General features: G+C 50.4%; 11 protein-coding genes across 11 annotated transcripts; 5 read left to right on the top strand and 6 right to left on the bottom strand.

Moving 5' to 3' along the window:
- Nucleotides 1-272: 272 nt before the first annotated feature.
- Nucleotides 273-1,399, bottom strand: M438DRAFT_328313 (Osmotin, thaumatin-like protein; the record flags this gene model as incomplete). Its single annotated transcript, XM_029903200.1, has 2 exons — nucleotides 273-1,052; nucleotides 1,103-1,399. The coding sequence occupies 2 exons, from the start codon at nucleotides 1,397-1,399 to the stop codon at nucleotides 273-275; spliced, it is 1,077 nt and encodes a 358-aa protein (XP_029755631.1).
- Nucleotides 1,400-2,336: 937 nt separating this feature from the next.
- Nucleotides 2,337-4,633, top strand: M438DRAFT_349759 (putative Xaa-Pro aminopeptidase). Its single transcript, XM_029906472.1, has 5 exons — nucleotides 2,337-2,499; nucleotides 2,552-3,182; nucleotides 3,233-3,683; nucleotides 3,735-3,883; nucleotides 3,938-4,633. Exons 1-5 carry the CDS (start codon nucleotides 2,367-2,369, stop codon nucleotides 4,143-4,145), a joined length of 1,572 nt encoding a protein of 523 aa, XP_029755632.1. The 5' UTR covers nucleotides 2,337-2,366; the 3' UTR covers nucleotides 4,146-4,633.
- A 263-nt stretch (nucleotides 4,634-4,896) lies between these two features.
- M438DRAFT_283740 (calcineurin regulatory beta sub-unit) lies at nucleotides 4,897-5,485 on the bottom strand (the record flags this gene model as incomplete). Its single annotated transcript, XM_029901410.1, has 2 exons — nucleotides 4,897-5,369; nucleotides 5,434-5,485. The coding sequence occupies 2 exons, from the start codon at nucleotides 5,483-5,485 to the stop codon at nucleotides 4,897-4,899; spliced, it is 525 nt and encodes a 174-aa protein (XP_029755633.1).
- A 262-nt stretch (nucleotides 5,486-5,747) lies between these two features.
- On the top strand, nucleotides 5,748-6,381 carry M438DRAFT_378270 (DUF1770-domain-containing protein; the record flags this gene model as incomplete). The annotated part of the gene is made up of 2 exons (XM_029908793.1): nucleotides 5,748-6,272; nucleotides 6,346-6,381. The coding sequence occupies 2 exons, from the start codon at nucleotides 5,748-5,750 to the stop codon at nucleotides 6,379-6,381; spliced, it is 561 nt and encodes a 186-aa protein (XP_029755634.1).
- Nucleotides 6,382-9,762: 3,381 nt separating this feature from the next.
- On the top strand, nucleotides 9,763-11,491 carry M438DRAFT_409563 (uncharacterized protein; the record flags this gene model as incomplete). Its single annotated transcript, XM_029910023.1, has 4 exons — nucleotides 9,763-10,244; nucleotides 10,306-10,488; nucleotides 10,590-11,297; nucleotides 11,342-11,491. The coding sequence occupies exons 1-4, from the start codon at nucleotides 10,182-10,184 to the stop codon at nucleotides 11,489-11,491; spliced, it is 1,104 nt and encodes a 367-aa protein (XP_029755635.1). The 5' UTR covers nucleotides 9,763-10,181.
- Nucleotides 11,492-11,845: 354 nt separating this feature from the next.
- On the top strand, nucleotides 11,846-12,778 carry M438DRAFT_339844 (NAD(P)-binding protein; the record flags this gene model as incomplete). Its single annotated transcript, XM_029904261.1, has 4 exons — nucleotides 11,846-11,881; nucleotides 11,953-12,196; nucleotides 12,249-12,354; nucleotides 12,415-12,778. The coding sequence occupies 4 exons, from the start codon at nucleotides 11,846-11,848 to the stop codon at nucleotides 12,776-12,778; spliced, it is 750 nt and encodes a 249-aa protein (XP_029755636.1).
- Nucleotides 12,779-13,482: 704 nt separating this feature from the next.
- Nucleotides 13,483-16,672, bottom strand: M438DRAFT_306403 (uncharacterized protein; the record flags this gene model as incomplete). Its single annotated transcript, XM_029902264.1, has 4 exons — nucleotides 13,483-13,907; nucleotides 14,076-14,431; nucleotides 14,495-16,327; nucleotides 16,361-16,672. The coding sequence occupies 4 exons, from the start codon at nucleotides 16,667-16,669 to the stop codon at nucleotides 13,730-13,732; spliced, it is 2,676 nt and encodes an 891-aa protein (XP_029755637.1). The 3' UTR covers nucleotides 13,483-13,729.
- A 551-nt stretch (nucleotides 16,673-17,223) lies between these two features.
- M438DRAFT_149149 (uncharacterized protein) lies at nucleotides 17,224-17,808 on the bottom strand. The gene is made up of 2 exons (XM_029898957.1): nucleotides 17,482-17,808; nucleotides 17,224-17,419 (listed from the first exon to the last, which is right to left on the bottom strand). Exons 1-2 carry the CDS (start codon nucleotides 17,667-17,669, stop codon nucleotides 17,326-17,328), a joined length of 282 nt encoding a protein of 93 aa, XP_029755638.1. The 5' UTR covers nucleotides 17,670-17,808; the 3' UTR covers nucleotides 17,224-17,325.
- On the bottom strand, nucleotides 17,425-19,484 carry M438DRAFT_349765 (uncharacterized protein). The gene is made up of 2 exons (XM_029906473.1): nucleotides 18,083-19,484; nucleotides 17,425-18,029 (listed from the first exon to the last, which is right to left on the bottom strand). Exons 1-2 carry the CDS (start codon nucleotides 19,101-19,103, stop codon nucleotides 17,719-17,721), a joined length of 1,332 nt encoding a protein of 443 aa, XP_029755639.1. The 5' UTR covers nucleotides 19,104-19,484; the 3' UTR covers nucleotides 17,425-17,718.
- A 1,398-nt stretch (nucleotides 19,485-20,882) lies between these two features.
- M438DRAFT_378275 (Prefoldin, subunit 4) lies at nucleotides 20,883-21,458 on the bottom strand (the record flags this gene model as incomplete). The annotated part of the gene is made up of 4 exons (XM_029908794.1): nucleotides 20,883-21,075; nucleotides 21,128-21,195; nucleotides 21,256-21,378; nucleotides 21,432-21,458. 4 exons carry the CDS (start codon nucleotides 21,456-21,458, stop codon nucleotides 20,883-20,885), a joined length of 411 nt encoding a protein of 136 aa, XP_029755640.1.
- A 1,123-nt stretch (nucleotides 21,459-22,581) lies between these two features.
- Nucleotides 22,582-24,807, top strand: M438DRAFT_378276 (uncharacterized protein; the record flags this gene model as incomplete). Its single annotated transcript, XM_029908795.1, has 5 exons — nucleotides 22,582-22,655; nucleotides 22,768-23,291; nucleotides 23,586-23,681; nucleotides 23,732-23,922; nucleotides 23,974-24,807. 5 exons carry the CDS (start codon nucleotides 22,582-22,584, stop codon nucleotides 24,805-24,807), a joined length of 1,719 nt encoding a protein of 572 aa, XP_029755641.1.
- Between the last annotated feature and the right edge of the window lie 124 nt (nucleotides 24,808-24,931).

A 24,931-nucleotide genomic window follows, 5' to 3' on the forward strand; every position in this document is an offset into this window, starting at 1 on the left:
GGGTACCAGACCAAGTCTGAGAAGATTGAGGTTGATGAAATTACCAGCAGGGTCACCCCAACAACCAATTGTGATGACCATGACAGACGAAGCTGTCACTGAATCCAGAGATCATCACATTAGGGAAAGACGAATGTTGAATGAGACAGCGTAGACATAAAGTAGAGCTACAACCAAACGGTAATTCAAAGTTGAACATGACATGCCTTGCAAGCTGAGCTACAACAAGGAGTTCAACCCGAAGAGGGAGACCTTCTGCAGGTCGTCCATCATCAGTACCAGAGGAAGCCCACGACGAAAACCAAACAAGTGTACCATGGTCGAGCATCAAGATTCGGGATCGCGAAGCTGGAAGCTGTGGAATTTGAGCCGCTTGAGCTTGACACGGAGCCTGTATTGGCCAGCTCGCGAAGCTGTGCTGCCTTTGTAGAGAGAATGACTGTACTCCTACCGCCTGGACAGAAAACAACCTCGACACCAGCTCCTGATGGGATGATGAAGGTAGACGACTGGTCATCATAAGCAAAGCTGTATGCATCAGGACACATTGTCTTTGCTGCTTTGGCGTAATAGTTGGGGCTGCATTGATCTGGCCCGTTGTATTTGCCAAGGCAGCAGTACTGGTCCGAGTTGTACTTTGCGCAAGCAGAGAAGCAAGGATCGAATGCAGGTCTTTGGATGTTTCCGTCGGGATAAGGATATACATTGTCTCCGGGCTTCGAGGGGGCGTCGACTTGGAGGTCCCAAGGGCACCACTGATTAGCATTACTTGTGGTGACCTTCGTCTCGAATGGCAAAGGGTACGAAGAATTGGTGCCAAGGAAGGTCCCACTGCCGTAAGGGTTGAAGTTGGATGGAGCAAGCAAAGAGCCTGTGCCTTCGCAGGACGGGTTGGTAAGATTTGGGGGAATGTCGTCCAACGAAGAGTTGCCGTGAGGAACAAGGACAATAGCCAATGGCAGATTGTACCCATCGACTAGAGAAATGTCGTAGTAAGTCTGACCGTCGCCAGCATCCAGAGTGAACTCGGCCAGCGTCACTGGAATAGCACCCTGGTAACAGTCAGCTCTGGAACCGGGGACTCTCGACCATGAGAACTCACCGCTGCTTGGCAAGGTATTACGCCGTTGCAGTCTCCTGTAGTGCAAGCTGGACCACCGCCATTCGATCTGCCTTGTGCGTTGAAGCTGCAGTTCGTTCTGCCCCATATACGTCCTTGCCAGTCTTCCGAGACGCTTTGTGAGACGGTCGATCCGGAAGTGAGTTCAAAGCCAGTCTGCCCAGGAGCGACGCCATGTTGAGTGGCAATGCCGGGATAGACAGTTTCGGCGCAGTTGTTTGTCACAACGAGTGGGGTGTTCGCGGCGTTGTTTTGGCGAGCGACAAGCTTGTGCTTCATGTGATGCGAGTGCAAGGCATTAACATGAGAGGCAATGGCCAAGGTAGAAGCCACGAGGTGATGCTTCATGCTCAATGTTCAGGAAGAGGATCAGGTCGATGAAACCAGGTGAACAACGTTGATAAGGAGTGTATGGAAATGGATAAATGGTTTATGGGACCATACAGGTTCGTTGTACCCACGACGACCAGGGAGAGCAAGGAAGCGAGAAAGGATAGGAAATGGATGCTATGATAGCGCTGTCGTATGAGGTCGTTGAAGGTAAAGCTGGCGGATGAGAGGTGATGGAGGAAGAAGAAGGGGAAAAGAAATCATGGTGGTGTTGCAATTCAGCTTCTAGATGTTGCAGATATGGAAACAGGGAACACGCAGGAAGGCGCGAGGGGATCTGTTGATGGACGCGCACGATTGGAGCGCGCGACTGCTCTATGTTGGCGCTTCATGACGTTGAGGCTTCGGTCTTGGAGATTTGCACCCTGTCGCAAAGCGAACTTGCCTTAACCGAGACAGAGTATTCTGTCTGGATATATTGTCTTGCAATGTAGCTGCGGGAAAGCAATGTTGGCTTCTGGTGTGGAAGCTAATTATGTTCCCTCCCCGTGTGCTGAACTTCTCTTACGCGCAGGCTGTAGAGACGCACAATGTTTTTAAGATCAGTGTAGCCCTCCACTGAAAGTGTGAAAGTTAGCGCTTCTCAGTGAAAGGCTACACTAATCTTAGAAACATTATGCATCCCTTCAGCCTGGATGACCTTGTTACGATCGCGAGAGGCGGCTAAGATTGACAAAATTTACTCTAGCATACGGGGAGGTCAGTTGGCAGAGAAGAAAGGTGCCTGACGCATCCCCACGTTTTCGACGTCGAGAGGTCTGTGCACACGTACTGTAATCATTGATCTGCCAACCGAGGAGATAACACTCGAGACAAGCCTCAACTGTGTCCTGTAAACCTTGAGAACATCGAAACAATGCGTGCGAGCCAGCATATTCCAAGCCAGCCCGTAGGATTTTCTCCTAGGAATCGGGATGCTCCTAATGTTCCTGCATTCTGTGGTCTTAACATCGCCGTCAAGACTACGTCGAAGCTGGACAAATATCCTGGTCAGTCTTTTAATATGAAGCAGTATAGTAGAGGCTCTCTAACGATGAAAAGCGAAGCAACATGCCCTGAGAGTTGCTCAAGCTCTAAACGTGGACCAGGGTCTGATCTATCTTTCTGGTACACAGACTGTCAATTGGCCAGACAGTGATCAACCTCGTGCCTTCAGACAAGCTCGTTATTTCTTGTATTTGAGCGGATGTGGAGAGTCCGATTGCTTTCTTACTTACGATATCGCCTCAGACAAATTAGTCTTGTGGTTGGCAGAAATCGATCCACGTAAGGTCGTGTGGACGGGTAGAGGATCAAACGTCCAGGAAGCACTTGACAAATACGATATTGATGAAGCTCGATTCACACCATCGCTTGAACACTTTCTCAAAAAGTGGGCCTCCCAAGATGAAGGGAAACTCTATCTTCTACATCACAACGATGCTCTTTCCAAAAGGTTTTCCTCTAGGATCAATACCAAAGATCTCCAACCCGCAATGGACAAATGTCGTGTAATCAAAGATTCACATGAGGTTGCACTAGTGAAGAAGGCCAACCAGATCAGCGCTGCGGCCCACGAGATGGTTTTACGAAAGCTGCGTTCGTTCAAGAACGAGGCACAGGTCGAGGCCGAAATTCTGGAAGTCTGTGTTGCTCACGGTGCCAAACACCAGGCGTACGATATCATAGCTGGGTAGGTGGTTGTTCCAACAGACACGAATGCCTCTTGCTAACCTATCCCAGATCTGGGTCCAATGCCGCCGTACTACACTACACAAAGAACGACGAGGACTTTGGAGATCGTGAAATGATGTGTCTCGATGCTGGAGCTGAATGGCAGGGATATGCAGCGGATGTCACAAGAACTTTTCCACTTTCTGGCAACTGGCCCTCCACGGAATCTAAGCAAATATATGATCTGGTCCAGCGCATGCAAACGAAGTGCATGAATATGCTTGGACCTGGAAAGCGGTTCGTTGATGCCCAATACCTCGCACACATGGTGGCCATTGAGGGCTTGCTCGAGCTAGGCATTTTCCACAATGGCTCGAAGATGGACATCTACAAGGCAGGAACATCTGTTGCTTTCTTTCCTCACGGCCTCGGTCACCATATGGGTCTGGAAGTGCATGACGTGTCGACAGTGCTTACAAAAAGCTCCGCCACTCATGCGGACAACGGCGTCGCTTCCGAGGTATTCTCTCCAACGCAGCTTCGAAATAGGCGTGTGCTAAGTCGACAGCAGATCATCCAACATATCCCCAATGCAGAGACACACGAGGAGCTCAGATCTTTGTCGGCCAATATTGTTCCCGAAGTATGGACCAGCGCACTCAGCGAGACAGGTGCGCCCGGGTTGCAGCCAGGAATGGTCATAACGTGTGAGCCCGGGATGTGCGTTCAAACTTCTCCACGTGCATTGAAGAACAACAGCTGACTAGACTGCAGTTACTTCAACCGCGAGGCGCTTGAGACGGTTTTCCTGCCTTCGCCAGTACATTCAAAATACATCAATAAGTCAGTACTGGAGCGATTTATGCCAGTTGGTGGAGTAAGAATTGAAGATGATCTTCTGATTACAGAGAACGGATGGGAGAACTTGACAACAGCGGCGAAAGGAGAGGCTGCGCTCAAGATAATTCGTGGTGAAGCATAGTGTGTGTGTAGAGGGGTATCGTCCTGGACCGCTTTCAGTACTACCACCTCCATGTGCGCTCAACTTTGTCACGCGTATAGCTGTAGAATTGCACGATTTCAACAATTTCAGAGGTAGCCTCCATTGAGAGCGTGATAGTTAGCGCCTCTCTACGGACGGCTAGAGCGAGATCGAAAGCATTGTGCATTTCTGCAGACCAAACAACCCCAGGCATGGCCGTGGGAGATGGCGAGAAGTGACAGAATTTAGCACATGGTGAGGAAATATTCCGGGAAAGACATTGTCCACAGGCTCCTCATGTACTGAGGTCCGTCACGTAGGTAGCGGTTGAGATATCGGGATCAGACTCGTGTCCTATGAGTGCATATCAGATAGCTCACCCCTGTGGACGACCATGATGGAAGAAGAGCATCGTGCATCTTCGCGGCTTTGACGTTTCTGAGAAATGATTGCATGAGGATGTCGACGGGGGTTGAGTTTTGCACACGCGGAGAGGTAAAAGATAGTTTGACAACAAGGGCTGTGGTGGTGACGGAAACAATGCAAACGGAACGAGAAACAAAAAAGGCATTGATTTAGAAAGGATGGACCGCTCGCTGTCTGGAAACAGACCTATGATGGAAACTCCGTGACGCCGTGGTATCTCATGTCTGAATGGAGAAAGATGATGGATGGTGGATGTAGATGGTAGATGGTGGATGATGGATGGCGAGTGGCGGGATCAGGGTCGAAAGGTCGAAAGGTCGGAAGATTAAAAAGCATCCAGAGTCATGCTGTTGCTCACGTCGGTGTTCTCGACCATCTTTTTGAATTCGTCGAAGCTGATCTTGCCGTCGCGGTCAAGGTCGGCTTCCATGATGGTCTTGTCGACAATCTGCTGAAGCTGTTGGTCCTTGAGGTTGCTGCCAACCATCATCTTGAGGACGATGAAGAGTTCGCCGTTGCTGATGTAACCGTCACGGTCAATGTCGTAGACCTTGAAGGCGAAACGCAGCTTTTCCTCCTTGTTTCCTTTTGAGCTGAAGGCACTGAGACCCGAAACAAACTCCTGGAAGTCGACATCACCACCGCCATCCTCGTCGAAAATGGCAATCATGCGTGTGGCGAGAGGGTTGGAGGAGACCTGAGGAAGGGAGAGGAACTCGTCGCGTTCAATGGTGCCCGAGTTGTCTTTGTCGAGCTTCATGAAGCGCTTGCGCAGGCGGTCGACTTCATCGCGGTCGACTGTTCCAGTTGGCGGTCAGCACGGTGAAGGATCGAAGGGCGGCCATGTGCGGGCAAAACTCACAGTTGCTGCCCTGGACCAGGTTCTCCAGCATTTGGGAGTTTGCGTTGCCCATGATTGCTTGTGTGGGTGTGTGTGTTGTGCTTGCAAAGATGATGGAACATTGAGAGAAGCTGGAGGGGCTAGAGGCTAGAGCAGCATGACGACCCTCAGCACCGAGCAAACCTACTCCGGACACTTGGCGACCCTGGTCGAACCGTCATTCACCAGCAACCACGACCTGCCACGACCTGCCACGACCTGCCACGACCTGCCACGACCTGCCACGGCCCGCCGAGCACACTAACCACATCAACCTGCACAACAAGACGTGCGCAATGGCCGACGAACCCATCATCCAGCTCGCAGAGACCATCCAGACTGCCTCGATCAACAGACACCCCTCGCCCGCCCACGATGCCAACCCGTCGACGGCAGCCTCCATGAAGCAGCCTGTGCGCCTCGACGACGACCCCGACCTCGACACACTGCCCGACGACATTGACGACGACGAGATCCCCGTCTCGGTCCTGAGACCCTCTCCGCGCAGCAAGCAATTCCCTCCGCTGCCCGACCTCCGCTTCGAGCAGAGCTATCTCGCCAGCATTCAGCATGCTGACACTTGGCAATCCGTTGCCTGGATCACCTTCAGGGACCAACTGTTCATGCCCCTGACCCAGGGCCTGCTCTGGACATTGGTAGTCGCTGGCTGGAGGAACTGGAACACGGTCCACAACACGTCGCACAACTTCTCTGGCTCGAGCATCGGCGCACGTCTGAGAAGGTGGTGGTGGAAGACGAACAACTGGTCCATCCCCCGCTCCTCGTTGCGCGACCAAAGGCTCGCTGGCAAAGTCCAAGAGGTAAACATCACACCATGAGCCCGCGCTGTCCAATGCTGAATCCCGCTACAAGTTCATGCTGACCTCCTTGAAGTACTATCAAGCCGAGTTCAGTGCTGGCGCTGATTGATATCTGTCTCCGTTTCCATTCGCCAAAAATGTCACCATCTAGTCTGCCTCCTACTGGCCGAACTTCTGCACATGTCTGCAGACCAACATGCTCGGCCAATCCCAGCCGATCCACACAGCCATGACCAAACACACGACAAGGCAGAGTGGGAGCCGCAATCCTCCGACCTGATCTCTGTCGAGGACTTGGGGTCGTCAGAGGCGGCCTTTCCCTGCTGTCGGCGTGGTATTGTGGTCATTGGAAGTCAGACACGCTATGAATTGACGTCCCTAGTACTGCGTACATGCTTGTTGTACGCCGGTACACTGTACAGTAATACCCCCGGGCCTTAGCACGCCTTGCTGAGACCTGTCCATGCAAGTCGAGAGTTTAAAGCCAGTAATCACACGAGTCTTCAGCTCCACCTTTGTAGCCTCTTTGACCATTCTCTCCAAATAGCATGTTGCATTATTACAAGCCTCGTTCCGTTGGGCGAAAGCCACAATTTTGATCTGGCGACTAGGGTTGATGTTTTTATGTTTTAAACCTCAAAAAAACCGTTTTATTAGAACGTTCGTTTTTAAACCTGTTTTTCTACGTTTTAATGTTTTTATCCTTCTATTCCCTGTGCTAACTACCTTCTCTAGTCTCTACCTCGTCGCCCTCGCTATTCTGACCCTCGTCGTCGCTATGAAACTACCCCTCGTCCTCGTACACGCATAGTTTAACTATAGTCCACGAATCGGTAAAGAGAAGGTCGATAGAGTGGTCTATAAGTGGTGTAATAAGCGGTTCTCTAATGCGGCCTCTCGTAAGGCTAAACACCTTGCTAGGTGCGACAACTATAATGCGCATATTTAACTATAAGGGGACTTAAATACTATACTCGTAGGCTTTAGCACCCGGATAACGACATCTAAGAAGCAGAGACTTAATGCCTTACTAGCTAAGGGTATCTTTAAGGATTACCGTCCATTTAACGACTTCGATAAGGCCATAAAACCTGCTACTTAGGAGTTTATCTATGCTCTAAATCCGGCATATACACCTCCTAATCGGGCAACTATTGTAGGGCCACTTCTCGACGCTAAATACGAGCGTATAAAGCAGCGCGTCTAGGCCCTTACGACTAGTAAGAACTTCCTTAACTTCTCGATAGATAAGAGCGACGATATTAGTAGTACGCGAGTGATTTCCCTTACCGTCTATATTACTAGGGTAGGTGCTATTTAGCTCGGCATTAAGAGCCTTAGAAGCATAGCAGCAAATGCTAGAAATCTGTCCTAATAGGCCATTAATTATATTATGGAGTTCTATGGTAGTAACCATATACGCATTAATTTAATAGTTACTAATACCTACTCTACTATGCGAGCTACGTATACTAAGATAGTTAAGGACCTACGGTTCCGGCATATCTTCTTTATTCTTTACGATTCCTATAGTCTCTAGCTCTTAGTTAAGGATATCGCATTAATACCTCGTATTAAGCACCTCCTCGGCTAGTGCTAGACTATATTAAAGTTCTTTAAGCGGTCTCGGCTTTACCTTACCTTTCTACGAGAGCATTAGATCCGCTATTACGGCCGAGTGCGCGCCTTTATTCTAAGTGTTATTACTTAGTAGGGATTATAAATGGGAGTCGTTATATTAGTTCTTAGAAACAAGGAAGCACTGCTAATATAGCTCTATGATCCGAGGGTCTTAAGCTTCTATTAAGCGACATCAAAAAGAGCTACTAAACAAGCAAACCTAGGGTCTTTAAGTAAGGTTATAGCGATTCTTAAGGACTCCTCGTTTTGGATAGGAATTAGAGATCTAAAGGCATTATTACTTCCTATCTACGAGGCCTAAAAGATGTCTAAATCTAACCGTGCTTACCTCGGCAAGGTTAATAGTCGATAGATTAATATATAGAACTAGATTAAGGCCCTATCTAAGTGTTCTCTTAGTCCTAAGGTTATAGAGATATTTAAGCCTAGGGGCATGTTTTATAAGCGATATTAGCGTTAGCACAACGATCTTTATTAGGCAGTATAGGCACTCGATCTAGCTACCTAACCGATAGCTATAACTATGCTAGTTTAGTAGAGGGTAATAAGGGTGATTAAGCATTATATTAGTAATGCTAAACATGCTAGAGACGCGGTAACATTATTCTACGCCTTCCGCGAGTGTAAGCATCTATTCTCTCGCCTTAATAAAGACCTTTAGACTAAGGGTAATATTGCTAACCCTCTCATTTTCTAGCGTATAGTAAGGTACGAGGGAGGACCTCTTACTGCCCTTACTATACGCATCTTCTCTACTATTACGAACTTAGTCCTAAATAAGCGCTCCTTCTTAGCTATGAATCTTATTAAGAACGACTTCTAGAGCAACCTCTCGATCGACCGACTAAATAAACTCGTTACTATTAGCATAAACGCACGTCTCTTTTAATGAGCTCCTAGCTAGCCGATAGTAAGCTAGTAGAACGTTTCCGAAGAGGTAGAGGAACGACTAGAACTAGACATAATAGAGCTAGTAGCAGAGTTAGATGATTAGGACTTTAATAAATCCGAGGAGGACCACTCCGACCCTATAATCTATATAGTAGAGATGCCTATTTACGAGCTAGCTGCTACTAAGCTAGTCACTTACGATACATACATCTGCTCTAGAAATAGTTGTCTATGTTAAGTAGAGACCTAAGGCAGCTTATAGGCCTACCCTAGCTACGACGACATTAGTTTAATGCTAGGTCCTTCCTAGTCTTAATAGATATAAAGTAAACAAAGCAAACACATTAATAGTTGTAGCTCTAGTTATTATCGCAGATTTGAACGATTTAGACTAAGTAGGAAACTTTGCAACCGGTAAGGGGAAGCTTACATATTTAACCTAGAACTTATCTGCTCGACGGCCACTAATCTACTACCTCTGGTCTAAATTAATTGATTGTTCTTCTTAAATGCATAGAACACCATTATCTGACTTCCTATAAGAGAGTATAGATTAATAGCATGTGTTAGTGTTGTTAGAGGGGGTCAAAATGTTGGTCTACGGGGGACCCTATAGGCTAGTCCTTAAAAGTTGTTACGTGCGCGTCTTCTACCTCCTCTACCAACTGCCGGCTATACCATCCGGTTTTAATGAACGTTTTAATGATCATTAAAACAAACGCCAAGATGTTTTAAACCGTTTAAAACAAAACGAAAAAAACCAGGCATCATGCCTACTGGCGACAGTCAAAAGGCGGCTCTGCAACTGGCGTCAAGTGCGCAGTGCACACGGCGCATGGTCGCAGCGAAAGCCAAAGCATTCGGTTGAGGCATTGGGGTCTGCGGCATTGCGGCGGCTCGTATGGACGTTAGGCTAGACGCAGCCGACAAAAGTCGAAGCGGGGTGGTTCTCTTCACCCCGCGACCTGGCGACCTGGCGACCATGGAAAAGTGTGCTGTGTGCGAACCTTGTCGACATGCATCGTAAACACTCGCCATGTTAGAGTGCGCTATCTCGGCCACTAAAACGGCTCGCCATGCCAGGGCAGCGACTGGCATTGCTCGCAGAACGCCTCGGGCCCACCAGGAACACCCACTCCACCCTGCCACGAATTAGACGTCATCAAGACCACCTCTTTGGTCACCACTTTGGCTCTACGCTCCATTGGGCTACCGTTTAATAATATCTGTTAAATCTCTGTTCAGTCCCGCGACTGCTTTCCCGCATTCTTCGATCCCTTTTCTCTTTGCCCGTTCTATTCTACATACATCTGTAGATTTTCCATCCTGTCGTGCCTGGAACGAGACCTGAAAACCCCTCTCTCCACAGCCGCAACCATGTCCAACAAGCCCATCTTTGTTGCGACTCACCCCAGAGCATGCTCGACGGCATTCGAGCGAGTGCGTCTCCCTGATTGACCCATAGCAATCGACTCACTCGACGACTGACGTTCTTCACCAGGTCTTCATGACTCAGCGGGACACACTGCAATGCGTCCACGAGCCCTTTGGCGATGCCTTCTACTTTGGTCCCGAGAGACTTAGCGACAGATACGAGAAGGACCAGAAAGCTCGTGCTGAGAGCGGCTTCGAAACCTCGACATACAAGACCATCTTTGACAACATTATGAAAGAGAACGAAGAGGTGTGCATCCCCTACAGCTTTGGGAAGCAGCTCTGCTCCTTCATACCTATCATCTATTGAGGAGCCACCTTTGAAATTGCCCTTGTACTCACCATCATCAGGGCAAACGCATCTTCATCAAGGACATCACCCACTATCTGGCCCCTCCCGACGGCAAGCCGGCATCTATTGCCCCGTCTCTCATGAAGGTCAAGCGCGGTGTCGGCACCAACGACAGCAATCCTCTGACCGACATTGTCGATGGATCTGCAGAGGCCGTCCCAATCTCTTCGGGCTCAAATACCAATGGTGCAGTAGAGAGCTCTCCTCCCTACCCCTACGCCACCGAGGCCGAGCCTGGAAACCCCACCGTCGTCCCTGCCGAGATCCTGAACAAGTTCCACTTCGCTTTCCTCATCCGCCACCCCAAGCACAGCATTCCCAGCTACTGGAGATGCACCATTCCCCCGCTCGACGCCATTACCGGTTTTTACAACTTCATGCCCTCCGAAGCCGGCTACGACGAGCAGCGTCGTCTTTTCGACTACCTGCGTTCTTGCGGTCAAATCGGACCCAAGCTTGCTGGACAGGAGGCTGGCGAACAAAAGAGCGGAGCTGTGGACATCTGTGTTATCGACGCCGACGACCTTTTGGACAACCCCACGGCTATCCTCGAGCAGTTCTGCAAGAGTGTCGGCATCGAATACTCTCCCAGCATGCTGAACTGGAACAACGAAGAGGACCATACCCACGCCAAGGAGGCCTTTGAGAAGTGGAGAGGTTTCCACGAGGATGCTATCCACTCCACTGAGCTCAAGCCCAGAACTCACGTAAGTCCAATGCACCAGCTTTCGTGGGCGATTTCTGACAACAGATACAGAAGAAGGCAGAGAAGAGCGACGAGCAGCTCTTTGCTGAGTGGTCCGAGAAGTACGGCGAAGAGGCTGCCAAGATCATCCAGAAGACGGTTGCAGAAAACGTCAAGGACTACGAGCACATGAAGCAGTTTGCCATCAAGGTTTAAGAACACCAAGCTACTCTGTGGACGAAGTCGACTATTTTTTACACTTGGTTATTACGGTGGGCTTTGAAAGCCGTTCCAATTCAATGAGACATGATCAAACCATACCGTATTCCTGCGATGCTTCACAATCTATTCGTTCGTTGTCGTAAAACACCATCTTGGAGTGCTATTACGTCATAAAACTCGTCTTTGTAAGCACAGAGCTCATCATGAGATGGACGGCATGGCATGTTCTTGAACAGACATTGGGCAATATTTTACCATACATCTCAATATCTCGTTCTTCGTGTTCTACCTCTTCTCTTTTCGGCTGTAAAAGCTACTTCGACTTTAATTACTATAGCTCAATCAATCATGTCTACCGCACTTATCTTCGGAGGTTCCGGCAAGGTAAGAAGTCCCCAAGACAATCAATTGTGCTAGGGCTTGGTTGAGAGAAGCTGATACCGTGAGCTCACAAGGTTGCACGCCATCTGACAACCAAGCTGGTGGCCTCGTCCTATACTGTCCACTCGATCATCCGCAAGGAGTCCCAAATCCCCGAACTCGAAGCATTGGGATCCAAGCCAATCGTGCAAAGCATCGAAGACTCTAGTGTCAACGACCTCACGGCAACTATCAAGAAGTACAGTCCTAACGTAGTGATTTGGAGTGCAGGGGCTGGAGGTGGTAGCCCTGAGCGAACCAAGGCTGTAGACCACGAAGGTACGTAAGTTGTACTGATACATCTTGTTGCATGCTGACTTGAGTACGATAGGTGCTGTCAAGGTCTTCGATGCCACTGCTGCTGCGGGAGTCAAACGATTCGTCATCGTCAGTGCCGTAGACATTCGTGATCGTGAAAACAAGCCGGCACCCGAATGGTAAGTTTGTCTCTTCATATGCCAATAGAGTAGCCAGCCCATGCTAAATCACGTCAAAAGGTATATACCCGATGATACCGCCGTTAGTGATCGGATGTGGGGTGCCATAGGGGTGTACTGCCAGGCCAAACTCGCCGCTGATCGAGACCTCGTCACCCAGAACGACCGCCGCAAGCTCGACTACACTATCGTCAGACCAGGTTCACTAAACACTGACAGAGGTTCTGGCACTGTTGCCGCAGGCAAGGTCCACTTAGGCAAGAGTATCTCACGCGAGGATGTAGCTGAAGTCATAGTACGCTGCATTGAAGACCCATCGACCATCGGACTAGCATTTGATGTCGTTGGAGGAGATACTCCGATCTCCGAAGCAGTCAAAGAGGTTGGCAGCAAGAAGATCGACACCTTTGCAGGTCGTTACTAGAAGGGTCTTCTGGTATTGACTAGAGCCTGAGTACGGATAACGCGATAGCGACCAAAGAATACGAGCCTAACATCAAGTCTCCTTTTAGTCATTCACCTGGTGAAAGAGGACAGAAAACATTGGTCGGTGCCAGACGAAGACGCTAAACAATTGCTCTCAAGTATCGTGCATTTGATGGGTGCAACACTACGTGTCGCTGCGGCTTGAGGTTCGACATGACAATCCCCACCCCCAGAAAGCTAGCTATTTCATCTGCCCGCACCATGTTGTCGTTAGCTCCAGTGAATACCACATTCTCCTGCATCCAGCCACTGTCTTGATACACACATCAAAATGCACAAAGTTCTTCAATAACAGGTGAGCCTCCACTGAGAGCTCAAATGTTCCACGCCCTCACTGGACATCTGCTCATTTTCGGGAACCCTCTTGCAATTCCATGTGGTCGATTTGGTCAACGCTGCGTGACGGAAATGCAGCAATCATTTCCTGCCAAATTCTCGTTACCACGCTTTTGGATTCGGCCCTAACTGTACCGTAACACAAGAGCATCGATGTGAGCAACTTCCTGGCGCAAGCCCAGACACAATAAAGGCCATGACACAACATGATTATCGTGGTTTTTCTTGTTTCTCTGATCAGTTGTGACAGCATTCTGTGTTGGCAAGCTTCGGCCACCGAGAAAGTGGAAGCTGCGATAGCGCCAGGGTCAGTCTCTCGGCACGCGCTGCCTGGTTCTAGCTCGATTGGGCCACGTGTCACGAGTGTCTCTCGCACTCGCTCTGAGTTGTCCTCTCGCTGTTTGTCGTGATGGGCAGCTTCTTGCAACAAACGGGGTTTCCACTCAACATCAGACAACGTGCATGTGAGCTCCTTCCGCAAGGTTGACGATAACGAACGAATAGTGGAGTTTCAATATATACAGTAAACGTCTATGAGGATGATCTAAGCAGTTTAGTTGTTACGCTGTGTCTTTCCGCCTTTGCCTTTCTTCTTTGGCGGTTCCGGCTTATTTTCTTCAGACTCTTCTTCTGCGAACAGGGCAACAAGTGTGTCTGTGTACTTTTCCATCTCTGCAATCTGTCCGACCTTGACTCGCATGTAGTCAAACGCAACGCAGACCTTCATGTCACTTCCTGCCTTGATCTTGATGTGTTTGGCAGCCTTCTTTGCGTTTGTTGCGTCGACGGAAGTCGCCATCTCGGCCTGTGGTGCAACAGCATCGACCACTGGAGCTTCGGCCTCATCGTCGGTGCTTGTGGAGATGTCCATCATCTCATCACCCGTCGTTTCAAGTGACTGGATAGCGTCCTCTCCTTCAGTGTATTCGAGGACGGGAACCTTCTGGTATCGCTGACTGAAATGGGTCAACACACAAGCCTTTGCTCCCATTCCAAGAGCCACGCTCAGAGCTTCGCTCGTAGTGGTATGGTTCTTTGCTTCGGCATCGCCTTGCAGCTCGTCATCGAAGGTGGCTTCGTGGATGCACACAGTACTGCCCTGACCGATTTGAGTAAATGGCTTCGAAGGACGGCAATCACCAGAGTAAGAAGCCTTGAAGCCCGAAGGGAAGGTAACAGAAACAGCTCGAGCACCGTGACAGTGCTGAACTTGGACACACTGGATGTCTTGAAGATTCAGAGCTTGTGGCAACACCTTAGCTCGAGCAATCTTATCAGCCCATGGCTCTCGTGCCCGGGGGGAATTTCCACCCCGAACTTGTGTCGAGGATGGAGGGATGAACCAGTGAAGGCTCGACTGGATGTTCTTTTGAGGAAAGTTGGGAGTGAGGCACAAAGGTGCCAGACGTGAGTAGCCATAGTCGTCGACGTGACTGTACTCTTCAAGCCAGTGCAACATTGCCGACTCTGAGATGACGGATAGGCGGTCTTGGTTGCTGAACAGAGCTCCTGCGTCAAAGTCGGCATCATCTGCTGGCGAGCATGTTGCCGCCCGTTGTGATCCATGCACCACCTTGTACCATTCTCGGATGACTGAGACGGTGCCAAGATGGTGGTCCGCATGCATATGGCTAATCCAAATCACCCGAAGCTCCCTCATTATCTCGTCGAGCACTTCAGGGGCATAGACACGTCTCAGTTGGCCGAGAGTGTTTTCGCCGGCGTCGAGAAGCATAGAACCCCAGCCTGGTACACGTACAAGTGTCGCAGAAACATTGCGGTACTTGGAAGGTAAAGCTGAACCAGTTCCCAGTGTTGTGATCTCGACATCTTTCTGTGGAAGGCTGTCTGCCCAAGCATCCAGTTCTTGCTTGGCAGCTTTCACTTCCTCGCGAGCTTTTACCGCCAGATCAAGAACGTCTTTCGACATTTCTGCCCTTACTGCGTCCGCATCTAGCAAAGTGTTGATCTCGTTGTCCTGAACTTCGATCGATGGTTCCAACTGTATCTTTTGCCCGCGATCAGCGATTGACACAAGATCCTTCAGTCCACCCAAAGACTCGAGTGCCTGCGAGGCAGACTTGTTGTCATGCACAGGGGTATTGTAACGTGTAGGGTCGATTTGACTCAATCTCACAGTAGCGGACGCGGCAGAATCGAGAGACAGTCTGTTCGAACAGAGTTCTGGAGAAGAGACGACGTGCCTCATGTGTTTCATCTCTTCCATGAACTGCTTGAGCATTGGGTGTGATGCAACGCCTGGACCAAGCATCCAAATGAAGGCGCCAACACCCGCCATAATTTCGCTGGACTTCCATTCAGAGCGTGAGACCAAGGCCTCGACGTATTCGGAAGAGGGGAGGTCGACGATTGCCGCACCTCCACCTTGCTTGCTTGCACCCAACACCATATCTGGAGTTATTGTTTCTCCTTTGGCGTTCTCAACGTTCTGGCCCTTACCAAGAGCTGCCCATTTGGGCCCTTTCTCAACACCTAGCTCCTTGGCACGTTGTGGTTGGAACTTGCCTCGCTGGACGTGGTTGCGGAATATGTAGGACATGGCTACCTTTACGGGCTCGGCTGGTGGGAGAGATTCAATAAGAGCTCCAGGCCAAGGTTTGCGGACCAGGACTGTAATGTCCGGAACAGGCTGTTTGCCCCCAGGCATAGGGCCAGTGTACTTGACAATCTTGTGGTCTTGGGGATTACGAACGAAAAGAGTAGCAGGCATCTGGACTTGGTTGATGGGTGTCTCGACAAGCGCGTCCATTCGCCACGAGGAATCGAACATTTCCGAAACCACCGATTTTGACATCATCAGAGCTCTTTCCTTGTCCGTCTGGTTGAGCGATGGACGAGATGACAGAATTTCCCGGCCGTTGAGCTCATCATAGCTACGCTTTCGCGGACTACTCGAACCGCTTGACGTCTTCGGGGAAGGAGAAACAGGCAATGCCCACACTTGGACATTGTCGTCTGACCATGTAGGATCGGACAAGGGGGTAGACTGAGTAGTGGCATGACCGTACTCGTGTACATCTACAGGCATTCCCTTACGGAAGACGAAACGACGAGCAGTAGCCAGAGTGTAGTTGAGATTAGGACCACCGAATATGGAAAGCCGCACTCTATCCTTGACCTCGCGAGCAGCCTGGGCGGCAATGTCATCTTCATTGATTTCGACGCCCTCTCTTTCTAGCCTGTTCAGCAGCTTCTTCTTTGTTTCCAGCAGACTAGCCTGAGCACTAGAGGCGGCGGCGTCGGCCAGTGTCAAGATCATGCCGATCAAGCCGCCAGTCTTTTCCCAGGACGTGTTTCCGGTCAAGAAGATCTCAGACACCTTCAGCAGGCGGACCTTTTGTTCGATCGAGGCCCTCTGAGTGCCTTCGGCAATGTTTCCAATCAAGTAACGTTTGTTATCGAAGTGCAACAGAAGCGTGGTGCCAGGCGTGTCGGCCGTGGGCGTCGTGACGAACTGGAAGAAGGAGCGCATTTTGCGGAACTGGATGTCGTCCGTCGAGCCTCCCTTGGGAATGTCGAGGGTGGTGGATGGCGGGAAGATGATGCTCGGTCTCTTGTACCACGACCGGAGCTTGGGCGAGATGTCGAGGGCGGTGGATGGCGGGAAGATGATGCTCGGTCTCTTGTACCACGACGGGAGCTTGGGCGAGCGACTGGGTTGTGAACGAGCCGAGCTATGGAGGAGGCCTCGCAGTGCTTGTAGTTGGGGAGCCGTGGTATGCTGCTCTGTGGCTTCTGGCGCCTTCCGATGATCAGTGAAGAGGCCTTGTACTAAGTCCGAAGCATAGACGGCTTGCTTGTCGGCCGAGATGGATTTCAAGCCTTCCAAGCGCAATCGTGCAGCGCGATGGCTACCTTTGTAGTTGGCCGCTGCCCTTCGCTGGAACTGCACCACCGGATATACACTCGAAGACAGGTTCCGTAAAGATGCCAGATTGGTAGCCACCTTTGGTTCCTCAACAGGTCGACTGCATTGAAAGCGTTACGGGTCCTTCTTCTTGCCGCTCTGCGCGTGCTGCTTGCTTGAGCTCATGACGACCATCAAGCCCGAATTTCTTGTCGATTGTGAGCACGGTCCGCCCCTCACGTCTTTACACCATCACTTCAATCCCAGCTCCGCTGTTCACTTCACATAGCCACACGCTCTATCGTGTTTGTCATCATCCCATAGATGCAGCACATGGCATAAACGTCTGCGCACACATGTTCATGAAACTTTTCTCTGTATAAAATTCAGACCGTCAACTCCAGTTCCAAGTCTATGAAAGAAATTGCAATATCTACATCATGAAGGAGAATAAACTGACAACCAGACGCCAACTTTGCCCGAGAACACGGCCACAAGGCGGGGGAATAGAGTGAATCATTGAGGACCAAGGAGAGGATGACTTGACAAAGGGGAATGCTATGCCACAACATGTCAAGCGGCAACGAATGAGTGTGGGCTTTCTTGGCCAAAACGTCGCCAACATAAGAAAATGAGCAGCTCATTGAGCTCTTCTACCAACTCGCCGCATCTTCTTACTGGAAATTGCTAGGAACCTGAAGACCGTTGTTCAGGTTCAGCAGAGACATATCCAGGGGAGCTTCACCCTGACGCTGCGAAGGAACCGAGCCAGCGGTACCCTGCTGAGCTTGAGCCAAGGGGCCAGCAATGCTAGGGTCTTTGCTGATGTCCTCGATGAAAGGAGCGTAGGCAGGATGACGCAGCAGAACCTCGATGAGACGACGGCAGCGACCATTTTCCTCTTCAAGGCTGCGGTTCTCCACTCTGAGCTCGTTGGCCTCTTGTGCCTTCATGGCAACCTCGCCTTCCAGCTGCGAGATGTATTCTGTCGTATAATTAGCGTAGCTCCAAGTCTTTGATGATGATAGTGGGACGTACCCTTTCTGCGGGAGCGGAATGCACGGGCAGATACTTTGTTACGGAGTTGACGTCTCTCCTTGCTGCTGAGCTTCTTGCCCTCTTCGCTGTTGAGAAGACGCTCGTCCTCGTCCATGTCTTCTTCTTCCTTGCGCATGCGAGCGACGTGGGGAAGCATGCCGTTGGCCGAGTCGTCCTTGGCAGAAGGACCGGTACTGCCTTGACGCATCTGGTTGAGAAGGCGTGTGATGCTTTCCTCGGTGTGAGGGTCGGTGTGATATGAGGAAGCGCGACTTCTGCTAGGCTTGACTTCGAGTTGTTGCTGCTGTGCTTGTTGTTGTTGTTGCTGTTGCTGTTGTGCCATACGTCTCTGCTGCTGCTGTTGCTGGGCTTCGAACTGCATTCTTTGCTGCTGGGCATGAGCCTGAACCTGAGCCTTGGCCATGGCTGCTTGCTGGGCCTGTTGTTGATGCATACCAGGCCAGACTCTGCCGACATTGCTGGGGGAGGCCTCACTGGCACCGATAGAAGCGGGATCGACGAAATCGGCGGAGCGAGGTTGGGAAGGACCAGCCTGGGGGTAGTAAATGGTCGGAATGGTCTGTGGAGCATTGAAGTCCATGTTCATGTCGGCATCGGCATCAATGCCAGAGGACCAGGAACCATTGAAGCCGTGGTCAAAGGTCATGTCGTCAATGCCCGAGTTGAAACCGCCAAAGGCATGGCTGGGGGTGAAAGTGTCAGAGACGGGCTGGCTCAAGGCAGAGAAACTGGCGACGGAACCAACCGGTAGGCCGGTCTGCTGCTTGAAGCGATCGTATTCATGGCTGGGACCGGCAAACATCTGGGTGTCGTCTGCCTCATAGGGCGAGGGGACGCTGTAGAAGGCCGAGGCATCGACCGAGGGGCGGGGGGTAGGACCCGAGAGTTGAGGAGAGTTGAGAGAAGTGCCCTGATTGAAGTCGAAGAACGACTCCATATCAAGATCCGGCTTGAGGGCATGCGGGAGGCTGCCCATCTGGGCAAATTGAGCAGTGGCCATGATGCTGGTTACTGGCGAGGGGGCAGAGGAGCGATGCGTGTGAAGTTATGGAGACTGCGGATGCCGACGTTGTGGATGACGCGGCCTGTGCCAAGCAAAACCAAGTGCCTTGAGAAAGTGCCTTTTTCGGGTAAGAGCGAATGAATAAGGATCGAAACGATGGCGGTGTTGTAGCGAGTTTGGCGATGAAAAGACCGGAGATGGGGTTTGGCGCGGTGAGGATGCCGATAGATTGCTGATGGAAGGAGATTGGGAGAAGGAGAAGAAGGAGGAAACGAAGAGTTGCGACCGGGCAGAATCGACCAGGGAAGGAACGATGACGGCGGCGCCCCTTCCCGAAACAGGCGCACAGCCTCGCCGCAACACAGACCAGTTCGAACCGCTGCTCTGACAGCGACGCAGCGGAGGCTTTCACCCAAATTCTTACGGATCAGCAGCCCTAGCACCGCTCTCAATCAGCCCTGTCTCCGTAACACATGCTTATCCCTCTCTCCACGCCTTGCCAAGTTACCAAACGCTTTTTCCACGGACTCACGGCACCCCTCGACGCCGACTCTAGTACTACAAATCGATTTCTGACTCAACTGACTTTTTTCAAGAAGCTGTTGTGCGTTGAAACTAGGTAGACCGCTCATCAGACGTCTGTGAATTTAGCTTCCTGCTTGAAATTCTCGACTCTCCTCGAGGCTGGCCTCGTACGCAGGCGGCAGACCAGGGCAGTGTCTGTACGGCCGACACCGGGTTCCCCGTCAGTCCCCGTTGCTGTCGTCTTCAGACTTTCTCCCACCAACGTTTTTGTTCTTGACAGTTGAGAGTCGCATCTGCTCAACTTGGTTGGTTCGCAATGCGAGCCCTAAGAACTACACTCTGAATGGCCTGGTTAATGACAGTGAATCCGATCAGTCCTCTTCCGAAACCCTCTTTTAAGAATCTTTGACGAATCTGAGCAGCAGTCAGATACTCTGCTGCAACAGCACAGCCGCATTCCTTTTGGAGTATTCGATCGTCATGCAATTAGTAGGTAGCCATTATTGACCCTGATGCTGAAACACAATTGAGATGTTCCTCAACACTGCAAAGGGAAATTGCACTTGCATTCGACTTCGTCTCTCTCTCGAAGCGCTCTGTCAAGCTTGAGGTACGCCCTAGACCGGCTACCAAGATGCATTGCGATGGTTCATGGTAAAACTCCGAGACTAGACATGGCGACCCAGTGTTGATTCTATTCTCATACAATATCTTAGGTCGTTGTGTATGACTCCTATTCTCAGCGCGCGAGCTTCGCTGAGCCACATCATTTCGTGGACAGAACCAACAACATTCCACTAATGATCACTATTTTGATTTGGTTCGATTTCTGGGTGCGGAATAGATCCGTGGGCTGCGACATGTGCTTCCTCTACAACTCAAAGGGCCGATACTCTGTGAAAATGAGAGAACGCCGCAACGTTGGCCGCGTGTGCTTCTGTGACAAGTAGCCTGTACATAGCCAGAGAGTCTATTTGTCCTCCGTCAGCAGCTGCGCCTGCACCTCGCTATTTTGAGGGGCTCGTGCAGACCATGCCATTTCCGGGCTTCTGCCATATGCATTGCAGCTGTCTCATCGCACTATGCGCTGAAAACCCTCATATCGCCGACCCCTGAATGTTACATCTTGAGGCCGGCGCGACTTGATAGTCGGCCTGTTCAAGTCCTTCCAGTGTATCCGTGTCATGCAGGCGACTCCACGATGTTTCGCTGGGGCTTCTCTTGGTCGCTTTAAGGCCAGGTAACTCCCACCTATGCTTCAAGATTGATGCTGCGACCAAATCGACCGTACAGTGCCGTCTTGAGTTGCTGCATCTCTTCCCTGAGTTCGCTGAGCTTCTCCTCGACAGCTGTCACGTCGCTGTCAATTTTCTCAATTGATGCTGCGAGCAACTCCTGAACCTCGGGCAGAGACAACAAGAAGAAAGAGTCACCGATCTTGTATCTATTACAAAGGGTAAGTTGACGCCTCGAAATGTAGACTCTGTGTAACTCACGAAACTTTCTCGTCTTCATCAGCAAGCTCAAGCTCCGAGGAGACCTCTTCGAGGTCCTCCTTCTCCTTCTGTACAATATACAAGTCAACCATGTAATTTTGTACTCTCATGTTGAGCCTTGATCTCACCTCTCTGGTTTTCAGGTCTGCTTGTAGAAGCTTTTCTTTCTGGTGCAATGTGCTGAAGCGATTGATCTTGTCCTGGTCTTCACGGCGGACCTCGGTCTCTTCACCTTCTTCGTCTTTGGACAACTGAGACAGAATAAGCCTTAAATTTCTCACATATCCCGCAGCGAACAACTTGCCATTCGTCTCGACATTGTGGCGGCCATTTTGTGGTTGCAACTTCAAAATAGGTTGCGGTCAGCCCAAGTTTCCCCAGAAGCGCTGTTGTTGCAAACACTTTCAAACTCCGGTCAAACTGCTTGGCGAGGGCCCACCCGTGCAGAGTACCTTACCTTTGTCTCTTTTCGGATTCTCAATCACCATGGCTTTTTTCACCAACACAAGCGAACGCCATCTTACGCAATTGTCAACTTTACCTGAGTAGACATGCGATTCTCAGCCTCTCAGGTGCTAGGGTCCTTCGCACACTCGGCTGGGAGGAACGTACTACACTCCAGATAGGTGAAGTTGCATCTGAAGAACGCTGCTAACGTGATTCTGCTTGCAATGTGCGTTATATGTGTCTGGACTTACGGCGTCTCCGTGTGCGTTTCTTGTCATATCATCTCCCCAGCCGCAGCTATATGCGGTGATGTTACTGTCAAAATGCACAATACAATTGGGCAAGAGTAAGTCGATCAGAGGAAGCGACCGTCTGACGTTTTGGAGATAGGTCTACTTTCAGGCGACAGGTCTCTACTTCTTGACTGAAACCTTGAGAGACAGCTCCTTGAGCGTACCGCGTCCGAGACGGCATCAGGTTCTCAGGTCCAAGAATCATCCCTAAAAGCCGATCCATCTTTCGCTTGGCATGCATGACCAGTTCATATATTCTGTCCAGCCTCGATCATCTATCCTCCCCGTGTGCCAAAATCTGACACTTCTAGCTACCTATCTCCCGCGGTCACGCGGAGTCTTCCGGCCTGTAAAAATGCACAATTGCTTTCAGATCGGTATAGTCGTCCGCAGGAAGGCCCTGACTATTACGCTTCTGTTGGAGGCTACCCTTAACAATGTATCGCATACCCTTTAAGACAGTAGACGCCAAATCCTCAGCCGCAGATCAGCCCCACAGCCCGATCGCCTTCTGCATAACCAACACGTTGTCTGCAAGGCCATGGATGCCTTATACTCCCGCCGAAGTGTTCCGCTGGTTCAATTGTGTATATATTCGTGACTCAAGCCTCTCCTTTTTGCTTCATCGTTCCACACTGTCCTACATCATTTTGAGGGCAAATTGTACGGCTTGCACAGCTGTTCTTCCCGTCTCGAGTCAGAGTCGCACACATTATGGTGGAATCTCCTACGGCCGGTCGAGCGATTCTTCGGAAGCCGAAAAAGATCATCTGCGCTCTTGATGGTAAGTAAGGTGGTCGATCCTAGGAGTTTCCCTACTGACCATATCTAGGAACATGGCAGGTACAGAGCTATCGGTCCGTTCGATGTATATCAATAAACTAACCTTTCCAAGGACAGTGACTCTGGTTGGGTTAAAGGCCGATGGGGTCAGCCGGGGCATCTACAGAACCCATCTAATGTGACCAGAATCTCGAGAGCAATCAAACCTGAAGATAGCGAACATCATGCCCAGATAGTCTATTATCAGGCTGGTATAGGGACTGGACTCGGAATCAAGGATCAACTACTAGGAGGTGGCACTGGGCTCGGGCTCTCAGAACACATCCGTGAGGCTTATTACTTCCTTGCCAATAATTACTCCCCTGGCGACTCGATCTTTCTTGTTGGTTTCTCCCGTGGATCGTTCACAGCGAGAAGTCTTGGGGGCTTGATCGGAAACCTTGGACTACTCAATAAGAGAGGACTGCCCCACTTCTATGAAGTGTTCCTTGATTGGACCGACGCTGGCAACCCAGAATCGCCAGGCCCTTCCTTTTGGGAACATTATCGTGATCCCCTGGAGCCGGAAAAGAGGCACATCCCTCAAACCCCATCGAACGACCCAACAAAAGTCTACGAGTATCTGGATGAATATCGTGCCAGTAAGTCTATTGATGTCCATGGCCAAGCATGGTCACCTCTCACCAACTGAAGTTTGATACTTCGAGCTCCCATAGTAGCAATGCGCGTAACGTTTCATCAAAATGCATGATACTTTTCAAATGGAGCGCTTCGTCATGAGAAGTAGCTATTTAATGCTCTCTCCCTAGACGTCGCTCTAGGTCCGAAAAGTGTTATGCATTTTTACAAGTGCGCGAATGACAAGCTTCAGCACATGGGAAGGTGGTATTCTTTGAGAGTTCTGTAGACCATACTGATGTATCCTTTACTGCCAGTGCTTCGAAGCTTTGGACTGACACATATCGTTCCGATCCGAGAAAACGAGCAACGCGATGTACCTATCAGAGCAATAGGATGCTGGGATACTGTTGGTGAATAACAAGATCAAACGACGACACACTTGAAATATTGACCTCGACAGGTGCCCTCGGTATCCCGATTAATCCTGTTCTCCAGAAGCACCTAGGACTACCTTCGTTTTTGCACGAGTACAAGTGGCTGGATACAAGACTCTCTGACAATATAGAGAACGCGTTCCAGGCTTTAGCTCTCGATGAACATCGGGCACCGTTTTCGCCAGCCGTGTGGGAAAAGCCCACGGGAAATCATACAGTTAGTTCTTGTCAACAGTTCCCTAAGGAGTTGTTGCTAACTTTGTCACAGTTCTTGAGGCAAACCTGGTTCCCCGGAGCGCATTCAAATGTGGGCGGTTCATATGATGACACCTCTACAGCGGATATATCACTTGCATGGATGATGGATCAACTCTCTGGAGAAAGCGCAAAACATGCAAACAACATGACGCTGGACAAGAAGGACTGGATTGAGTTCTACGATGACTACCTCGATACGCAACAAGAGCTAAACAGGGTTTGGTACCAAGGCCATCCGCCCGCACGAGGGTGGTCGTTGGGCACGATTTACAACTCTTTCACCTTTCCACAAAGTCTAGCCGGTCGAGTCGTGCGCACACCTGGCCGTTACAGGGTGACCAATTCTTTGACATGTGCTCAGAAGAATGACTGTGTGCTTATGAAAGATACGCATGAGTTCATCCATGCTTCTGTGAGGGCACGTATGGATCTTGGAGGCACAGCATCAGAGCCAGAACCGAGCAATTGGACACGCTTCGTGCAGTGGTTACGTAAGTTACTCGGCCGAGACGGCAGACTTCTATACAGGCCCGAGTCACTGCAATACTGGAAACTCCATGATGGACACAAGCATCACAATGAGTTTTCCATCAACTCCAGGCTTACAACAGGAGGCGCAGACGAATCAGTTCGAGCTCCCTGGTGGGAGTGGATTGGCAAGGATGCACTCTTACCGTCAGGACGAGTGCTGAACGAGGATAGGCTGGGAAGGTTCGAATTGCAGTTGCTTAGACATCACGAGGATGTGGCTGCTGAGATTGAGGCCAGCAACAAGGGGCTGGCAAGTGTCGAAGAGCTGAGAAGGGTGCAGGAGCGAGTAGCTCGAAGATCGGTGACGGTATAGGTGACGGTTATAGGTGACGATAGTAATGGTTCCATGAAGAGCGAGAGTAATGGAGAGTGTCGAGACACGCCAAGTCTGGCGAGATGCGAAGGGAGAATAGAGTTTGTGGGGTTGACTGATTTGT

This window comes from Aureobasidium pullulans (genome assembly GCF_000721785.1).
Source record: "Aureobasidium pullulans EXF-150 unplaced genomic scaffold scaffold_33, whole genome shotgun sequence".
In the NCBI taxonomy this organism is placed as follows: Eukaryota; Fungi; Ascomycota; class Dothideomycetes; order Dothideales; family Saccotheciaceae; genus Aureobasidium; species Aureobasidium pullulans.

Coding starts and splice junctions, on each gene's coding strand:
- M438DRAFT_349759 (XM_029906472.1), top strand. CDS start 2,367: ATGCGTGCGAGCCAGCATATTCCAAGCCAGCCCGTAGGATTTTCTCCT. Junction 3,183..3,232: donor GCGTACGATATCATAGCTGG/GTAGGTGGTTGT, acceptor AACCTATCCCAG/ATCTGGGTCCAATGCCGCCG. Junction 3,684..3,734: donor ACAACGGCGTCGCTTCCGAG/GTATTCTCTCCA, acceptor AGTCGACAGCAG/ATCATCCAACATATCCCCAA.
- M438DRAFT_149149 (XM_029898957.1), bottom strand. CDS start 17,669: ATGTTGGCGACGTTTTGGCCAAGAAAGCCCACACTCATTCGTTGCCGC. Junction 17,420..17,481: donor AGTTTATTCTCCTTCATGAT/GTAGATATTGCA, acceptor AATTTTATACAG/AGAAAAGTTTCATGAACATG.
- M438DRAFT_349765 (XM_029906473.1), bottom strand. CDS start 19,103: ATGGCCACTGCTCAATTTGCCCAGATGGGCAGCCTCCCGCATGCCCTC. Junction 18,030..18,082: donor ATTCCGCTCCCGCAGAAAGG/GTACGTCCCACT, acceptor ATTATACGACAG/AATACATCTCGCAGCTGGAA.